The sequence below is a fragment of the Cuculus canorus genome, chromosome 1, assembly GCF_017976375.1.
Source record: "Cuculus canorus isolate bCucCan1 chromosome 1, bCucCan1.pri, whole genome shotgun sequence".
NCBI lineage: Eukaryota > Metazoa > Chordata > Aves > Cuculiformes > Cuculidae > Cuculus > Cuculus canorus.
In genome coordinates, this window is record NC_071401.1 from 123923846 (window position 1) to 123943599 (window position 19754).

General features: G+C 46.4%; 1 protein-coding gene across 3 annotated transcripts in view; it reads left to right on the forward strand.

The window, feature by feature from the left end:
* SIDT1 (SID1 transmembrane family member 1) overlaps positions 1–19754 on the forward strand; it is a 49699-nt gene that overhangs the window by 20913 nt on the left and 9032 nt on the right. For 2 of the 3 annotated variants that reach the window (XM_054060922.1, XM_054060928.1), the window contains exons 3-17: positions 646–816; positions 1284–1329; positions 4149–4250; positions 5411–5494; positions 6066–6159; positions 7383–7454; positions 7841–7934; positions 9982–10025; positions 13966–14037; positions 15398–15546; positions 16187–16260; positions 16811–16877; positions 17543–17616; positions 18179–18302; positions 19204–19321. In XM_054060922.1, coding sequence (XP_053916897.1) covers positions 646–816; positions 1284–1329; positions 4149–4250; positions 5411–5494; positions 6066–6159; positions 7383–7454; positions 7841–7934; positions 9982–10025; positions 13966–14037; positions 15398–15546; positions 16187–16260; positions 16811–16877; positions 17543–17616; positions 18179–18302; positions 19204–19321 — 1385 coding nt within the window. Of the gene's footprint in view, positions 1–645; positions 829–1283; positions 1330–4148; positions 4251–5410; positions 5495–6065; positions 6160–7382; positions 7455–7840; positions 7935–9981; positions 10026–13965; positions 14038–15397; positions 15547–16186; positions 16261–16810; positions 16878–17542; positions 17617–18178; positions 18303–19203; positions 19322–19754 lie in introns of those variants that run through there. The other variant, XM_054060934.1, reaches the window with a different exon arrangement.

Here is a 19754-nt window from a genome sequence, read left to right on the forward strand (position 1 = left end):
CAGGTAGATATTGGGCTGTAGTTTGGAGCAGGGTTTGAAAAAGCTCTCAAAAAAGCACCCTAATGGCTGTGTTACAGTGCATTTGGGGAATAAGGGCTCTCTTCTGTCTCTCACCGCAGGTACACCTAAGTTGAATATATTCTGGTGGTGTTTTCTTTGTGAAAGTGATGCTACTGTGTAGCTTCAGCAGCCTCAGAAATAGTTAGGCTGCAAGTACTGAGACTTTGCAGATATTCGTGACCGTCTGAGGTGCGAAACTTCATCCTGTGATTGAAATCTTGGCACTAGGCAGCAGATGCCCTGTAGTGTCTTACCTGAGGCAGGGGATGGTTAGAGCAGCAGTTGTCATTACTCTCTCTGCCTCCAGCAAATGTCAGATGTGTTAGATCTCCAGATGACACATGCAGCCTCTATGGAAGTGAAGTGCTGGCAATGGCCAGTCCCTTGTGCAGACCGCAAGAGGCAAGAGAGGTGGAGTTTGAGCTCTGAATGAAAGCATGAATGATCTTGGCCTTTCAGATTAGTATTTCAGTTACACAAGTGGGGGACAAATTATGTTGTTCTTAGAACCACAGAACAACTTTTTAACTGCTGTCTCCCTCTTTCATCTAAATTTCCCTTCCCTCCTTCCCCTGGCTGTTGTAGCTACCAGAGGACCTACAATTACCAAGAAGTGAGTCGGACCCTCTGTCCTTCTGAGCCAACACCTGAGGCAGGACCTTCCGACCAGATTATATTTGTGGACGTGGCTTCCATGGCACCATTTAATATTGCGTATGAGCTGCTAGTCACCAGGCTGGAGAACTTCCAACTTGAGTAAGCTGGGATGTGAGAATACTAATGTAATTATTCATGTATCTGTTATACAGGGATTTGGTCCATCTGCCTACTCTTGCCTTCTTTTTCTTTCCTATGAAAAAAAAGAGATTATTTTTTTCATAGAATCATAGCATAGTTTGGGTTGGAAGGGACCTTTACAGGTCATCCAGTCCACACCCCCTTCAATGAGTAGGGACATCTTCAACTAGACCAGGTTGCTTAGAGCCCTGTCCAACCTGACCTTGAATAGTTCCAGGGATGGGGCATCTAGCACTTCTCTGGGCAACCTGTTCCAGTGTTTCACCACCCTCAGCCTAAAAAAGTTTCTTTGTATGTCTAGTCTAAATCTCTGCTCTTTTAGTTTAAAAGCATTGCCTATTTTCTTTTGCTTAATCTGAATGTACTCTGTGTGTATTCCAGCTCTGAAAGTTTTAGATTTCAGCGTACTGACATTTCTTTTGTAGGACCAACAAAGCCTTTAACTTCACTGCCAGCCCTTCCCAGCCCCAGGTAAGGAGGAGTCCTGTGTAGTGTTGCTTGTATGTATTACCACATCCAAGTGGTCGATGTGGTCTTTTGTTAGGGATGTCAAAAGCATTATGACTAGGTCGTTTCCGTCTTAGGATGCAGGGAAACTTCCTTATGGTTGAATTTTCTGTGTATGTAGTCAAAAGGTAGCAGCATCTCATCTACTCTAGAGGCACATTTAGGTCCTTTGCAAGGCAGTTAAGTGAAACAGACACCATGGCTGGAGCAAATGCAGTTCAGGAAATTCTGGAAATATATGGAAGTCCAGAGGCCATTGGACAGCTATGCTTGATGGGAAGTGAGGTGATGTGCACCAGTGCCTTGTTCCACTCAGCACTGGTTCAGTTGCCTTAGCGTGACTAGCCAAGATGCAGTCTATACTGGAGAAAAAGAAATAGGTAGATCAATAAGCTGTAAAGGGATAGCAGAACTTGGACTCCTATTCCTTGCTCGAGGCAGCAAGTCAAGTTGCAAGGTGATAAATGAAATGCCTGATAAGTCTGTTTATTATCTCAGAAGAGAGCACGTATATACCACACATATGACTGAGCAGCCTTATTTAGAGCCCTGTAGATACTACAAGTCCTCTCTTGAATGAAAATGCTGTTGGTAGTAACTGTAGTGATACAGGAGCTCATAGAGCTGGGAGACTATGTAATTTACCCAGGCTGTCTGGGACTCCATTTTTGTTGTTGCTATCACTCTTAGTAATGTCACTTTATTTTATGTTTCCTGTTACCAGGGATCCCAATTTACCTTTTGTGCTGTCAAATGTCTTAAGCTGGTTTGCAGATGCATGCAGTATTTTATAGTATAAAGCATGGGGAATGGTGATGGTTCTTTATAAATCCTCATTAATCTTGTAATTTGAATGTAGAGGGTTTCGGATCTGCCCTGGAATTAACTTTGTGACTGTGGTCTGTTATTTTTCACAATTAATAATATAAGATTGGTGACTTAATTATAGGCCAAATGTAGAGAGCAGAAGATGAGTGCTTCTTGATTGGTATCATGCTTTGTAAATCAAAGTATTAAATAGTCTGTGTGTTTGGGGGGGCAGGGGGAAAGAAAAAAATGGCAATTAAAAATCTAGATGAGTGTTGGAATAGGCCTAAAACCAGAAAAAGATGGGTGTAACAACTGAAGGAGTTGTTGCCCAGAACTCAGCTCATGCCTGAGGGCAGAAGGAGAAATTAGATGTGCTGGTGTAGGTCAAGAGTGTGACCTGGGGGTGTTTATACCACTTAGTCTCTACAGTAGAGAACTGTAGGTCTCAATGCCCGTTATGCTAATTCTGTACTCTGGTATAAGTGCAACTTATAAAGAAAACTGGGTCCTCCTGTGTGACTTCCTGAAAGCTTTCCAAGGGGAGTGCACCTGAGAAATCAAGGAGCTCAGACTGCCAGCATCCTTGCTTGGCAGAGAGAAAACATGCTCAGTTGAAGATGAATGAATTGGTGAATTTTCAGTTTGTAAGGACTTGCAGCTGGAGTGAGAACTCCCTCAGCAGTGAGGGGACCGTGCATGGAGAGGAGTGATGGGAATAAATGGTTTAGTAGAAATGGGCAAACCTGGAAAAAGCCTAGGTGATTTCTGGCTTATCCCTGCCCTTCCAAATTGAGAGCCCTACTTCCTGGGAAGTGGGTGGGAGGGGAAGGTAAATAAGAGATACCTGTCCCTGGCTCAATGCTGTGGTTTGAGTGATATAAAGAGAGCTTGCCAGCTGGGAATATCTCAGGTTATAGCTTTGAGCAGGAGCTGTGATACCTTCCGTCCCTGTGGCCTGTAGCTGCCAGGTGACCATAAGGAAGGGAGGAAGGTGACTGATGTGGCAGTCCTCAGCCTTGTGTCCTGTCTGAGGTGGGATGAGGTGCCCATCAGCCCTTCACAGTCGCTGTGACTGTGAGCCTGAGCTCTTTGGGTCTGGGCTCGAAGAGGGACAATGCCCTTGCAACAAGCCTGCCTGCTGGGGTGGGCATCATACTTTTACTGGAGAAATATGTAAATAAAGATGCCTGCAACATCTTTTGCCTAAATCTGAAAAGGCCCTTGCTGGGATAGGGAAGGGCATCTCCTGACCCCACAGACTGTCCTGTGGGCCTTCTCAAATCATGGAAGCACAAGAAGCGCAATTCCTTGCCCTCAGAGGAAAAGCAGGAATATTAGCAGATGTTAATCTCTCCTGGTTTTTTTCAGAGCTATAGCTGAATTATTTTCAAAGCTGAAGTGAGAATGGAGACCACAATTTACACCTTGCCCTCAAAACCAAGTAAAAGCAAAACCTCCCAAATCCTACAACTAGTTTCAGGCATTTATTTATGAAACTCTTGAGAGTTCAGCCATTTGACCTAGTACTTTCCACAGTCTGTCTTTGAGGCAACCCATCTGACATAAACTCTTGGATATGTTCCATGTATAAAGTACAGCTAGCAATATGGAAACATCTGGAAATTGCTCATAGCAAGGTAAAATGGAGGAGGCTGTAAAATGAAGTCACTATAATCAGATGGAAAAAAGCTTAAGGGGAGCAGAAGCTATGCCATATCTTGCATATTGAAGATGTCTGTGTCTAACAGCATGCTGCGCAAGGGGCAGAGTTGTCTGTACATATTTAACCTGTAGCTTCTTAATATTTGAAATGTGACTATGAAAAAATGTGAATATGAAATGTTAATATGAAAACCCTCCACATGCAAGCTCAAAGCTCCGCTTGGGCTGTGCAGGTACCTTAGGGATGTGCTGAAGCTATAGGCAGGGATGATTTCTGGACCATAACTCTCAGTACTCTGCTTTCTTTTCAGTATTTTCTGTACAAGTTTCCTCAGGATGTCGATTCAGTCATTATTAAAGTGGTGTCTGATGCAGCCTACCCATGCTCAGTTGTCTCCGTCCAGGATATTGTGGTAAGTCTGAGCAGAGGAAGGTAAGGAGCTGCCTGATGGAGTTCTGGGTCCTCCTGTGAGGGGCTCTGTGCCCGAACAGAGCTAAAAACCCTAGGAAGGACTTCACCTTGCTTTTGTGGTGGTGAAGGAGGACCCTGAAAGAAGAATGAAAGTCCTGTAGAGAGAAGGCAAAAATAGAGATCAGCATCAGAGTTCAAGCAGCTCATACAGACATTTTTGTGGCAATTAGATGAGGATGCTCTTTCTCTCCAGCCTGTCCATAGGGCATTTGTTAATCATGTTCCCCTTGTGAGGTTTAATACCCTGCTGCCTTGCAACATGGATCTCTCTCTGTCTATGGAGTAGTGTTGGATGGGATGCTGATGGCTGATGGAGGGGACAGTGCTTGTTCCCTTGGCTGTCCTCTGGCTCAAGGCAGCATTGGGGAACTTTTCATTTGCAGATGTCAGGTGTCTCCTCTTTCCAATTTGATTTCTTCACTCCACACTTACTCATCCGCTTTCCTGGGAAGTTAAGCAACTGTTCATTCCATGGAGGTTGGCTGTAGCTCATACCTGGGAAGTAGCCCCATATTTCTCCTTCTTTCCCATCTCCATGAAAGATGCAGAGACCTGTAGTGTCAGACTAGTGAGATGGTGACAGAGGTGCTAGATGCCTTGGCTGCTGTCTCTGAAGTCCTGGCAATTGTCTTTAATACCTGGGATGAGGAGAGAGGGTCACATCAACTGCCTATATTGATATGTTTGAATGGTGGAAGGGCAGGAGGAGAGACTGAAAGGCGATTTTTCAACCTGACAGGTACTTTGAGTAGTGGGAAACAGTAAAATGAGGGCAAGCACTTGGCATATAGTACAGACCGCAAAGTGTGTGATACAGCCAGTGTTCAGCTGAGTGTATGCACAGCCCTGTGGGAATCGTGAGGTGATTGATCTAGCTGAATCCTCATATAGGATTAAACTGCAGCCTTCTTGTGAGAATGCTGAGATCAGTGACTGCAGGCCACAGAGCAGCTCTTCTAACTTCTGAATAGGTTCTTGTTTCATTGCCTTTGTCAACACGCTTTTTCTGCTGCTCTACACTGTCTGTTCTCCTGCTGGCTCCCTACAAAATTAGTTTGGATTTTTTGTGCCTGATTTAACGCTTAGTTGTGTTTATTTTAGTGCCCTGTGTATGATCTGGACCATAATGTGGAGTTCAACGGTGTTTACCAGTCTATGACAAAGCAAGCAGCTATAACGGTGCAGGTGAGATACTGCTATTTTTTTTGCCCCAGTGTTGTGGACTTTTGTGTTGCTTTGGGTTTTGTTATTGTTTTGTTTTCAGTGGATTGTCCTGTGCATCCCTACTTTTACTTTGTTAATTCTGGTGTGGCTGTGATCCTTTGTTTTTATTAGATCAGCTGGTATTAGTAGAAGAAGAGATGTTACCTTTTACTACAAAATCATGGTTATCTTTGCTTAAGTAGGTGTATTATTGGTTGAGGCTCTAGATCTGAGTGGCTGCAACCAGGGGTCTTCTGTTCAAACTTTGACTCTTCTACCGCTGAGTGGTGGTAGTAGGGCCTTATAATAAGCAAAGCTTAGGTAGATGGTTTGCACTCATTGAAACAATTAAATAAATGCATTACCATTGGTTTGCTTGTACTGGGGCACTGTGTACTGCATACTGGTTAATTCAGTCAGCTAATTGTCAGCAAGGATGCGAGGAGGATCCCCAGAACAGGCAGGTCACTGTAAAGGAGCGCTGCCTCTGCTTTGTGTTGGAGGGAGAGGCTCTTTCACTTCTGATATATTGTGTCATCTTTCTCCCACGCAGAGAAAGGACTTCCCGGGTGAGCAGTTCTTTGTTGTGTTTGTCATCAAGCCGGAGGATTATGCCTGTGGGGGTACTGTGCCTTCCTCCATCCATGGTAAGTTGTTCTGAGAGGCAGATTTGATTGGGGCATCTGAGTGATGGAGCAGCGGGAGTCCTTTGGCACCTTCCTGTGGGATAACATGGTCATACACCTCTATCTTTTTCAGTTAACTGTGAGGAAGAGTAAAGTACAAATTTGATGTTGTTGGGTAGGTTAAAAGTCTTGATCATTCTAGCATGTGGCTGGCTAGTACCATGCCTGGCTTGCTGGGATTATGTGCTCTTTGGAGCAGTCACAGGTGTCTTGGGAAATACTGGAGACATTCAGACAGAGCTTCTTGCATCTTTTTGGTTTGATTTGGTTTGGTTTGGTTTGGTTCCCTTCTCAGCCCCTACTGCTGTATTATCCTTCTGCCTGTGTGGAGGCCTAGGTAGCAGTTCCTGCAGAGAGCATTTTCTTGACAGTTATCTTGGGATCTACGAGAGACCTTTTGAATTTGGGGGACAAATTAGTAATTTGGGGAAAATAATTTTACAAGAGACTTGCTCTAGTGCCTTTCCCAGCAAGAAAAGGTACCATCTGCTCCCTAAGCAGTAGTAAAAGCAAAGCCTCCCCCATTCATGTGGTAGCTGGAACTGTAGAAGGGACAATCTTATCCTCAAAGCTGGATGGCTTCCTCCCTGTAGGAGAAGCAAGGCTGCAACCAACAGATATACTGGGCTCCCTCAATGGCCTCACACCTCCCCCGCCCCTAATTTTCCCCCTAAAATAATAATTGCACCCTCTCGGTATCTTTCTCATATGCTAAAGATGTCAGCACAGCTGTACTGACAGTGTGCTAAGCCATGCTGAAACCTAGCAAGTTGCTAGCAAAGTTTCCTGCATAGAAGTGGTTTTCCAGCAGAGCTTTAGCCGAAGACCAAATGGTGTCCCAGTATCTGTAGGGAGAGAAACTGCCCTTTGGGAACTGGATGAATAGAAGACAAGTTGCCCTCAGGGTTCAGGCATCCAGACTTAAGCAAGATGTGGAAGGCTCAAGCAGGGATTTCTAGTCTGAAAAACAGGTTATGAATAGAGAGGGGTGACAAAAAAAAAACCCAACACAGAGAAAGGCTGTATATTAGCAAGTCTGGGAAAGGTTTAGAGCAAAACCGCACAAGGACTATAGTGAAAAGCCAGACCCTGGTGATTTTCCAAGTGCAGACAACTAAGATTAGGGCCAGAGATCACTAACACTTGATTGTTTTTACACATGCTGTCTGCTTTGCATCTCACAGGGAATGTTAACCGTACCTGGAACCTGCAGCGAACAAAGAACCTTCAAGTGATGATTGAACCCTCTATTAAAAGTCAGTGTCTGTGGGCAGAGCAATGCAACTTTACGGGGGGACCTGGCACTTCTGCATAGAAGGGCATGGCTGGGTTGGCGGGTCTCTGGTGGGATGATGCAGAAAGCACCAGCAAAGGAATCAAAACCAATTGGAGCCCTAGTGCCTTCCAGGAGGTGCTGCGGAGCACAGAGTGATCTCATGGACACAACAGCTAACACTAGGGGTGAAGAAATCAGGAGAGACCTTGCAACAGGTTCTGGCAATTCCTCTTGAAGAAAGCAGATGGGTTTGAAGGGCTGTTTGGGGCTGGGCATCATCACCAGTTAGCACTGAGGACAGGAGAGCTGGCTCTGAGAGGAGCTGTCTGTGCTCTGTAAGCTGATTGATGCCTTCTCTTTCCTCAGAGTCTGTTTATGTCCAGGCCATGTTCTTCAGCTTCCTGAGTTTCCTCTCCTTTTACCTGGGCTCAGTGGTGGTTGCTTTTGTGCACTACATCAGGTGAGTTGGCGGGTTTTAACAAGAACAGCCTTTCTGTTTCTCCTCATGCACAGAGATGCCTCACCCTGCAGTGCTTTTGAGGCAAATGGGGCAGCAAGCATCTGAACAGAGCAGCCAAGGAAGTCTATAACTACTCAGTGGACTCCTACTGATCATCTGCCAGAAAACCTTTCTTCTTCATGGGGATCATGGCAATGATGAAAACCTGAGGTCCTGCCCTGTAGCTTTCAGACTGCCTCTACTCCTGAGTTTCCTTACATGAGGACAGTGAGTGGCAAATCGGAATTTTGACATGGCCTGTGTGGAATATGGGATGCCAGAGCACTGGGGAACCAATGTAATTCCCAGAGTGCAGGACCAAATATTGCAATAAGTGGCAGTGACCCAAATAGGGCATTGGAGTCCCAAGAATCACAGAATCACCAGGTTGGAAAGGACCCACTGGATCATCGAGTCCAACCATTCCTAGCACTCCCTAAACCATGCCGCTAAGCACTTCGTCCACCTGTTCCTTAAACACCTCCAGGGAAGGTGACTCGACCACCTCCCTGGGCAGCCTGTTCCAGTGCCCGATGACTCTTTCTGTGAAAAATTTTTTTCTGATATCCTGCCTGAACCTCCTCTGGCAGAGCTTCAGGCCATTCCCCCTTGTCCTATCCTCTGTCGCTTGGGAGAAGAGGCCAGCTCCCTCCTCTCCACAACCTCCTTTCAGGTAGTTGCAGAGAGTAATAAGGTCTCCCCTCAGCCTCCTCTTCTCCAGGCTAAACAACCCCAGCTCTCTCAGCCGCTCCTCATAAGGCTTGTTCTCCAGCCCCCTCACCAGCTTCGTTGCTCTTCTCTGGAGAGTGCTGGTTGCCTTCCTGACCTGCCTCTCCTGCCCCAGACCTTGATACCTGGGCTTGTGTTGCAGGTAATATCTGCATCCGAGGTGAACTTGGGCACAGTTGCTATTACAGGTTATTCTGGTGAGGGAAGGCAAAACTCTTCACTGCTACCCCAGAGGCCTCTGCTTCCTGGAGGCAACCTTGAAGTTCTCTTAAGTAAGAGAAAGGACTGGAGGGGCAGGAAGGGGGCAACAGTCTAAAAGGGAGGAAAGATTTGCCCCTGTAGGGCGGCTAAATGCTAGCATAGGATGAGAATGGGCCAGGAGGCAGGTGCTCCTAAGGTGGTGGGGATGATGGAATTTGTTAGGATCCATCAGTGCTGCCTGTGTTGCCATTGACAACAGTTAAGCAACTCCTTTGTCCAAAGCGTGGAGGCTTGAGAGTAGGGAAGCCCCTTCAACATTCTTTCCTGCCCTACTGGGCAAAGGTTGGCATTAGAAGAGCTATAAAAAGCTTTCAGAAAATAGCAGGTTAGTTTTGTGGGAATCACGCTTGTCAGCCAGCTTCTCAGAGTGCATGTGGCAAGGAGTTTTCAGCTGCTTCAGAAGAGGTGCTTGAGTTTGGTGCCCTGAAACAAAACAGTTTTAAGATTGGCGCATAGCTTAACTTGAAGGCACATCAATGAAATAACATTTCATTGGAATAATTCAATGAAACTACTTAAGTGCGTGTGGTCTTTTTTGCTGTTATTTTTTTCTTCATTGTGGGCGTATAGGGTTGGGTTTTTTTGACATCTGCACCAAAGGAGGTGGTATTGGCTTCTTAAATGCTCTGACGATGTAAGCCTCTACCTCCTGCTGCCCTTTCAGTAGTTTCTTGTGTGCTTGGTCCCCCGAGTGGGGCAGTTGGGTTTGGGAGAGTGGTCGGAGCGTCTATACCAACATGTAATGCAGGATGGGACAGTCATGTAACTGGTTGTCCTGCCTCTGGTGGATAATTGAGGGGGTCAAAAAGCCCTCTGTTGCTTCGGAAATCGGAGAGATGGACAGCAAGCAGTCACGGCTTAGTGGTGACTTGTCCAAACAGTATTTTGTCTGTTTCATTTTGGGTTTTTGTTTTTTGGAGCTTGCACGGTGTTTACCTATTGGTGTCCTAGATAATAATAGTCTGGCAGGTAGCAGGGTTTGTTGTCCATCTCATGAGTGTTGCCTGTTCTTTTTCAGGGTTCGGAGGAAGGCTTCAGCTGGGAGATTGAGTCCTGATGATGGTAAGATCTCTTCTGTTGTGTGACAGCCTTAAGTGAACAGCACAAGCCCCACGCCAGGCAAGGATCTGTCCCTTCAAGCCTTCTTCCCTATATATGTACCACATAGTCCCTGGTGCTGATGAAAGATGTTAGAGCTTCTTCTCTGCCCTCACAAAAGAAGCAGGCTCCCCTGATCCCAGTTCTGACCCATGACCTGAGGATCTGGCTTTTAGATGAGTGAAGCCTTGGCTAGACCTGGCTACAGGCTGATGTTTTGCTGCCAGGTCTGTTACTTTTCTAAGCAAGGCACTTTGAGTTTGTCAGCTCTTACGCTTTAAGGTTTCTTCTGCCTCGTGTAAGCATGGGATCTTCTAATTTTTAAATTAATTTTAATTTGTTTTTTAACTGTGAGTTGCAGACAACCAAGTGATTGAATGACTAGTACAGTTAGGTAGTGATGTTTCTGTTGTTTACTTTGGTGTTGGATTCAATTTACTTTATGCTGCAGCCCCATTTCAGCATACTATGGATTTCTTCATTATAAAAACATACCTGCATCTTAGAGGCTACCAGTGAAAGATAGAAATTTTTGTCATGTGAATGAGGGGGCACTGGGAGTTTCTGCTTTCTGGAGAAATGTGGGAGGCTGGCGGTTTCATTTTGTTTAAATATTTAGTGCCTGCAAAGTAGTTAATGCATTGGTTTGCGGATAAAGCCGTTGTCATTTATACCTCTCTCCTGGCGAAAGGGAAGACATTATGTTTTGAAAAGTTCTTGTTGTGTTCCCTGTTTTAATCTCCAGCTTCTTTAGTTTCTCTGGTCTGCTACATACCATCAGATAAGCATACTAGTATAACTGAGGAGGATCAGCTTAGAAGATCAGCACTGGAACTTCACTCTGACCCGGGATTTCTTAGGTTAATACTTCTGCCAAGGACCTCAAGGCATTTGGCTTCTCAGGAGTTGGCTTTTTCAGCCACTGAGATCCACATAGGCATCCCTGTATGTGGAATATGTGTGACAGGTTTTCACAACCAAGTGGGCAGGGGACTGTAAAAGTGTGCTTAAAAGTATTCCACATTTAAGTCATTTGGGATGGATCCTGTGGTGAGACAACAGGATCTTAAGGCACTGGAGAAGTGGGAAGGGCCTGTGTGTCAGGAAGTTTGGAGAAGCTGAAGGGACCTTGCTGAGGCTCTGGAAGAGTTCCAGGCTGGTGACAAGGGATCACTGTCTAACGCAAGGAGGCACAGTCTCAGCCAGGTGAAACTAGAAGCCTCGGGAAGCGCTCCTGGTGTGGCATCTGAAAGTAAATGTACTGAAGGCAGCTAAAACTGTTTTTCAAGCTGCCCTTGCAAGAGGTGGAAGTTCAATTCTAGTGCTTGGGAAGTTAGCAAAGAAGCTGCTGGGCACAGATGCTATGCTTAGTAGTGGAGTGGGCAGGGCAGAGGACTGGTCCTGAGCAGGAAGGATTGTTGAACAGTATTCCTGTGAAAGGGCAGAAGAACATAGTTCCTTCAGTTTACAGGTTTCCTCCCAGAGGCACCTGCTTGTTCTGTAACCTGTCCTCTCCCTCATACTCTATGCCACCTTTTCATGCCTGGCACTGCATATGACAACCACGTCCTTTCCTCTGGGGATGATCCATATCCTACCCATGTGATATTTCTTTCTCCGTAGTGTCTCTTCAGGGTATGTGTCTGACTGATGCCTATAAAATGGCAAGTAGCATCTTCCCTGTCCTCCAGATCAGCCAGGGCATGCTGGCTTTCTCTCAATTTTTTTCCTTCTCTTCCCACTCACTGGAATTTGTCTTCCTCCAAAGCACCCTTGGATCTTGCCTTCTCTGTTGTTCCCTTTTCCTTTCCCCTTCCCTGCCAAGAAGGTGTGGTTGGAGGTGCTAAGCAATCTGTCTCTGCCTGTTGTCTTTGAATAGCCTGCAACTCCATGTGCTTCTTTGCTCCTGTCAGACATCTTATGCCCAGCTTCTGTGCTTACCTTTTTTTTCCTTTTTAATCCTGTGGGGCACCTCCCATTCCACACCATGACTTTCTGATGGAGGCAGTAGCTGGAGGAACCACACCTAGTGTGGTACGTTTACTTTGCTGACTCACTCCACAGTGGGAGGTAGGACTGAAATTAGCAGCTGAGCTGGGTCTGAAGCAGCTGTTAGAGACAGGGTGGAATGCCTCTTCTCCCTGGCATCCCTACTTTGTCCAGATTTAAATCTTCCCTTGGTTCTTTGGGGAAAATGTTGATAGGTCACTTAAGAGCATAAAGTTCGGTCTAAAAGAGGGAGGGAGCATCCCTGTGGGACAGGAATGATGGCCATAGGAAGCATGCATGTGTCTTGGTGTCAGGGGCCTGGGGAAATGCTTCTTTCACGCTCTTCCCAGGGATCTGGATTTCCGAATGACTTAAACGTAAAATGAAAAACTGTCAGGAGAGAGGGGGGACTGCATAGCAGGTGACAAGTAGGAGGTGGATCTTGCTCCTGCAGTAACCTACAAGAATACCTTGCTGATCCAAATCAGGGCTGAACAAGTGTCATGTGGGGGCTGTGGTGTGCCAGAGCCTTCCCTCTGGTGCTCAGTCCATGGCTTTTTGCCCACTTCTGATGCTCCTCTGAGCTGTTCCTTGACCTGTTAGAGGAGTGGGACGGGAGTCTAGAGAAGCTGAAAAGAAGACCAAGTCTTAGCTCACAGCCCAGTAAGGATGTGAACAGCAGCCCAGTGACCATGTCAAAGGAAAGCAGTAATTTGAACTTGAAACATCAAGTGTCACTGCTGTATGGGTGCTCCCCTGCCTAGGAACTGGGCTCGGGCAGAAACAAGTGTTGGAACTGTTTACATATATGGCTAATAGAAATGGTATGAAAACCTACGCAAGGTGTTACAGAACCTTGTGATTATGTGATTCTGTGAGAAGTGCCCAGAATTGCCATCTGGAAAGAGAGATCTGCCTGCACCTGTCAATTTGGGACAGATCAGGTGCTGTGAAGCTGGAGATGCAGCTTGGGAAGCCAGGCCATTGCCAGGCTTCAGTAAGGTTGCTTGGCCTTAGATACTGTTCCATGTCCCGTGTCCCTTTGCTACTGACTGGCCACACAATGTTGTTGCAAGGGTGAAGCTTTACAAGGACCTGCACCTCTCTCACTGTTTGGCATCACTGGAAGATGCAGTCCTGCTCCTGCTGCTCTTGCTTTCCTTTTGGAGAGATGGGTGTTTCAACCCTCAGTCAGGGATTTGGCTGGCTGCATTTTCTGCCATGTTTGTCTGCTGCTAGTTCAGCAGCTGAGCTCCACCATGGAGACAAAAAGAGGGAATTTGGAGGCAGGAGGGGAAAGTCTCACTGCAACCTGATTGGGAAGTGCAGCCCTCCTTGCTTTACATGTGTAGGTGGGAGGCAGGGACTTCACAGCCCTCAAAGGCTTGCCCCTCTTGTCATCAGCTTGAGATCATGACCACTTTTTGCATGGAGTATTTCTTGCTTTATCCCTGCTCGGTTAAAACTGTGTAGCAGCTGTCTTGTTAAAGGTGTGTTTGACTCTTCCAGGAATAACTGGAGGTAGCAATAGTTGAATAGATAATGTGTGAGGAGGGGAAGGAGAGTTAGAAATTCAGAAGGGTCCTCCGAATATTGTGAGACTTGCTCTGGAATTTGCCAAGTCTTGCAGCCTCATAACGCAATCCCTATGGTGTGCTTGAGGGAGGCTTGTGCTTTTGTACGTCAAACTGGCAACCTGTGTGGGGAGGCTGTAGGGAATGGGTTTGCTTCACAAGGCAAAGCAAGGGTTTACCTTTTGCGCAGTATGCTCTAGGGGGAGACTGCCATCTGTTTGGAGAAATGCTGCTTTTGCTAAGCCCCTCCAGCTCTTCAAGCTGTTTGTATTCACCTTGGGGATGTGCTTCAAAGCACTGACATGAAACTAACTGTCCTTTTCCATCTGTTTCCATTGCAGGATCTGGGATTATGACATCTTCACATCCTATCACAGCCAGCACCCCTGAGGGAAGCAGCTATGGTGCTATTGGTACAGAGTCTTCCATAACTGGAGGCACAGGGAGGGTTCTGCCTGGGGCAAGGGAATGCACTTTAAGGTGCTTTAGAGCCAGGAGGAAATAAAGTTGCAAGCTGCTTTAGTAGCAGTTTGTAACTACTGGAAAAAAAAAAATTGCAGCTTGAGAGGTTCAGGTTGTGCTTTAAGGAAACTTCTTGCAGTCCAAAGATTTCATTAGAAGCGGAATAATGTCATGGTGGCAGCAGAGGAAGGAAAAACTCTCCCAGGGGTCCTGCAAATCTGAGATAATAGGAAGTACCTTCATTTGCTAGAATATTTCTTAATCTCCTTAGAACAGTTTTCCTCCTATGGAAGAGTATTGAACCCTCCTATGGAAAGTAAGTCCAGTGTTGTGGACTTTTGGGGCATAATCCTTCAGTTTGGCAGCTTGGAGACTCAGGTGCAGGGTAATGCAGTGCAGGTCCAGGGCAGAGTGAGGTGGCTGCTCAAACGAGAGAGGAGATCGTCTCTGTAATTTTTAGTCCCTACTCGGGATACCTTTGCTCATTGTAGTGTAAAGATGGCCCTGACACTCCAGATGTCACCCAAGGTGTTGGACTGGGAAGGTGTGAACGCCTGATGAAGAAACACAAAACTGCTATTTCGTGACATTTGGATAAAATTCAGGAGAAACAGTCCAGAAATATTGTTGAGGGTTGCAGCACCCCCTCCCAACCCTACCAATTCTCAACAAAATTCTTTAAAAGCATTTGGGAAATGAGAAAGAAACTTGTGTTCTGCTCATGCCGGCATGGATAATGGGGTGGCTGGGAGCTTGGCCAACCAGTGTGAAGTACGCACAGGCCCTGCTGACCTGCAGACAACTGATACTGTGCATGCAATGGCAGCAAAACTGATGCTCTGCCTGCTTTGAAAAATTTACTTTCTTCCTCTTTATCTTTAATTCTACAATATTTTTGGAAAAGCTTATGTATGAAGCTTGCATAGAATCTGTAAATTAAATAGGTCAGCCTGTTTCTGACCCCTGGACAGCCTGCTGCTTTCATTAGAGCTTTCTGGCTTGTCCCAGACATCCAGATTTCAGAGCCCAGGCTAGTAAAGAGCAGAAAATATTAGAGATGAAAAATAATAGAATAAAAGCAGAGAAAAACCCAGAATGCTGCAGAGGGGTAGGATGCTCCTGAAAGTATTCTTAAATGATACCTGAGACTTTTAAGAAGGTTCATGATCATGGAAAAACTTGTTCCCTGAAATGTCCTTATGAGCTTGTCCCAGCAGATTGTTGCTGATACCTGGAGTAGCTTTGTTGTTGCTGTGCGTAGAGGGATTTATCCTTTACTCTGCCTGTTTCCTCCTCCCTGCTCCACTCCAGATGAATCAAGCTCCATTGGTGGACGGCAGTTGTCTTCTCCTGAGCGTGGGCTGCCGCCTGGTTCTGACACAGACAGCTCTGTGGAGGAGGACAGTGACTTTGACACCATGCCAGAAATTGAAAGTGATAAGAATGTTATCCGCACCAAGGTACGGCTGGTGTTGCACCTGTGGCCATGATGATGCTGGGCCATCGACACATCTGGGCCAGGACCAGCACTAGTCACTTGTCAGGGTTTTTAAGTTTCCGCTTCCCTTTTAGGTGGATTTAATCTAATGAAGTTGAATGTGCTGCATAGTGCTTTTTCAGAATCTAGAAAGTTTCCTGCTGTGCTAAATGTTCTGCTGAAATGAGTGATTTAATACAGAAAACCAGAATGCATTTGGGACTTCTGAGAATAAAGGAAGAAACCCAGAGTGTCCCAAAAAGTCCAAGGAGGTGGGACAGCATAGGGAGAAAATAATGTGCAATAGTAAGTAGTTATCTGGTACAAATAGTGTGACTGCAGTGGTTGTACAGAGGGGTTTTAAGCTAGCAGTTCTCCAACTGCCTCCTTTTGTCACCCTATGCTGCCCTGTGTGGTCAGAGCAATTCCTGGAGGTCAGAGAGTTTTGCAGAACTCATTCTTCAAAGAACCAAGGGACACAATAAACTCACTGTGTAAAAAATGGTCCAAATAGCACCGAGCCACATATTGTCCAAATAAGGCAAGACCTTTTACTGGCTTCTGTAGTCATCATTAGCTCTTTTCTGTTTTCTTCTCTCTTTCCCCGCCTACTAATGTTTTAGGTGTTCCTCTATCTATCAGACTTGTCCAGGAAGGACCGACGGATTGTCAGCAAAAAATACAAAATCTATTTCTGGTAAGGAGAAGACAAATTGTAAAGGTTCAAGCTCTGGACCCAGTTTCTGGTTGTGGAGTCTGTCCACATGCCCTTCTTCCAAACCACACTTTAGACCTGAGGATATTCTTTGAGCCATCCCGTTACACATTCTGACCCTGTTCCAACAAGTAACTGCAGGTCCCACATATCTCAAATAAGGATATTTGTGGAGCAGGGCACACATGATACTGGCAATGGATTCTGGTTTGCATAATTGCTTTAGTAGGGTAGTGGCTGGTGTGCTGGAACATGCCGGGTAAGGGAACAAATTGGCTCTCAATCTTATGAACTTATGTTCCATATCCTGACTTTTTTTTTGTACCCTGAGCATTTGCCTCCTGTTTACATTGGCATGTTTGCTCTTCTGCTTCAGGAGATCACAGTCAGGGGTGTAAAGCTGGGAGAGCAGGGTCTGTGCCCTTCAGCACCAAAGCGTAGACATTCCTCCACAAGCACCATGGGGCTCTGTCCTGGGTGTGCACCGATTGTTTTTGTGTGCATAACTACTCCTACTGTCTCCCCTCTGCAGGAACATCATCACCATTGCAGTGTTCTACGCCCTGCCAGTCATCCAGCTTGTCATCACTTACCAGACGGTGCGTTGGGCTTTATGTGGCTGTCCCCCATGCTTGGGTACTCTTGCCTTTAAACTTATTCTGTCATTGCATGGTATAAAGATGACAGTTGCAGTGAAACTGAAATCTAACTTTGTCTGAGGGGCAGTTTACTCTAGTTTCTCTCTCTGCACCATGTGTTGAGTGTTGCTACTGGCTTGGCTCGCTGAGCTTGCAGTTCTGCTATTTTTGCTTGGGAATTGGGAGTGCAGCTGTTTTCCTGCTCACGTGATGTCTCATCTGGGGCCTGTTTCGTTTTAGAGGCTGGAAGAATCTGCTGTTACCTCTAAAAGACAATTGAAAGCAAATAGGGTTTGCTGTATTATTAGTCATTTCTCCTCCCTTTTCCCCATCCCACCCTTGCTATCCTGCTGTTATTCAGGTATCTGCAAGCAGATCTATTTTAGTGATGGGGTTTGAGAACACACAATGTTTTCTCTGAAGACTGTTGTCAGGTTTGTGGCCTGTGGCAACATCTTGTCCCTGTCCCTGAAAAGCTTTGCTTGCACATACTCACTCCCCTGTGCCAGAGCTAGAGCGTGGCTGTGTCCTGGTACACCTTGTGTGCATGTAGTGTTTCACAAAGCAAACCTCCCACAATACTGAGGATTTGCTAATATTGGGTCTCCCACCTCCTCTCTGTCCAGGTAGTGAATGTGACGGGCAATCAGGACATTTGCTACTACAACTTTCTGTGTGCCCATCCCCTTGGTGTGCTGAGGTGAGTGAGCCCTGCAGTCACTGCTTTATTGTCTTGTGCCTCCTGAGTGTTTGTTTGTGCTGTGCCCAGGTCAGGATTTTGTCCTTTCCAGGCTCACAGTAACTGTGTTGATAAAGACCACTGAGAGTTTAAGACTTAGAGTTTTGCTGCAAGTGGTTTTCTGTTGTAGTGAGGCACATGCACCCAGAAACATGTGGCACCTGAGTTCCCCCAGCAAACCTATGGCACAGCAATGAGATGCTCCCGTGCTCTCTTGGGCACTTTCACTTGTATCCAAGGAGCAGCAGCTCTGCAGAGAAATTGAAATCAGTCCAGCATTTCTCTGAACTAATGTGGGAGTGCAAAGAAAGCAGAGTTGGGAATCTCACAGAGAAATTACTAAAGCCACTGGGACAGGTGAACTGCTCAGCCTAAAATTGTCATCTGGGGTGTAAAACTGGCAGGTATTTGGCAGCTGCCAAGGTGGAGGATGGGGAAGAGCAAAATGGATTCAGCTTATTGTGGCCCAGGTTTCAGTTTCCTGCTGCTGTGCTGCATTTGTCTGAAACCTTTTTCCCTGCAGTGCCTTCAACAACGTCCTCAGCAATGTGGGCCACCTGCTGCTGGGCTTTCTCTTCCTCCTCATAGTGTTACGCAGGAACATTCTCCACCGTCGGGCCATGGAGAGGAAAGATGTCTATACCCTGGTAGGAGGCATGGTCGCATGGGGCTGAGTGGAGGGTGAAAGGATACCATATTGCCATGGTGACCCAGCCTGGGCTTGCAGAGACAAGGAGATGAGCAGAGGAACAACTCCTGTGACTGTGCCGTTCCCTCCAGCACTCACTGTGCAGGAACTGGGGCAGCAGGAGTGTCCTGAGATGCTTTTATTTATAGTAAGGTTTGATTTGTCTTACACAATCAAGAGTTCCTTCTTGGCGCTCTTGTTAGCAAGAGGGAACAGAGCTGCCTACAATAACCCAGAGGAATTTGGCTGCCTCTAGGTCTGAAGCAGAGCTGCTTGGAGTCAGAGCATCTGCAGCCGCTTCAGTTTCTGCTGGTAGAGGATGAAAAAATGAGCAAGCCTGTGGGCAATGGTGCTGGGGGGTCTGGACAAACAGACCTGTTCCCACTAGCTTGGTAGCTAGTAAAGGTCTTAGCAGTTTTAAGGGTCTGCTGCTTGTGATTTTCAGATAAGATCTCAGCCAGATCCTGGTGGAGCTGCCTTCTCACCTGTGCTGATGGGCTCTGCTCCTCCTCCTCTGACCACAGGAGCAAGGCTGCTTTTCTGTGTCCCCAGTGCTATCTCACTTTGGGGAGGGATATAACATGGTACAAGGTTCATGACAGAGATTTTTAGTCTCAAGACGTCAGTACCAAGATACTGAGGTCTTCAGGCCAGAAGTTTGTGTGTGAGTAGCTTGGGTTTGCTGCCTGAGGGTTCACCTGGCTGTGCAGTGTGGCCTATGGTTGCATATAGCACTCTGTGCTGCACTGGTGACTGAAGAACATGCATAAGGGTTAGGAGGAATGAAGTGATGGAGACTGGAAGCTCATTTGTTATCAGGATGATGAGGGTACTTTCTATACAGCTCTACTTTCTTCCAGGACTATGGGATCCCAAAGCATTTTGGTCTCTTTTATGCTATGGGCATCGCTCTGATGATGGAAGGTGTGCTCAGTGCCTGTTACCATGTCTGCCCTAATTACTCAAATTTCCAGTTTGGTGAGTTGAGTTTTCTCTCTCGTTTTGGGCTGGAGGTAGGATTTGCCATATTCTGTCTCCTGCTGAGTTACTGGCATTTCTTATCCCTCTATCCTTGCAAGCTTCCCTGGACTCTGCTTATTCCGGGGCTCAATCAGAAGGCAGTAAGGCTTTGGATGCTGGGCTCTAGTGCATTTCAGCGTCCTCTCCAGCCTTGGTACTCTGGTAGTGACCTGCTGGCAAGATCTCCCTTTGCTTTTGCAGCTCAGTGTTTGAAGATAGCAAGCGCACAGCCTAAGTGGCTGAGTGCTTGAAGACTAGGAAGCCTTTGTCTGTGGAAGTTCTTTCCTCTGTGGACTCCTTTGCCTTCCTGGGGAAGAGAAGACTCTGGCAGGATCTTGTCTGTGTGCGTAAATGCCTGATGAAGATGAGTGAGCCAGGCTCTTCTGAGTGG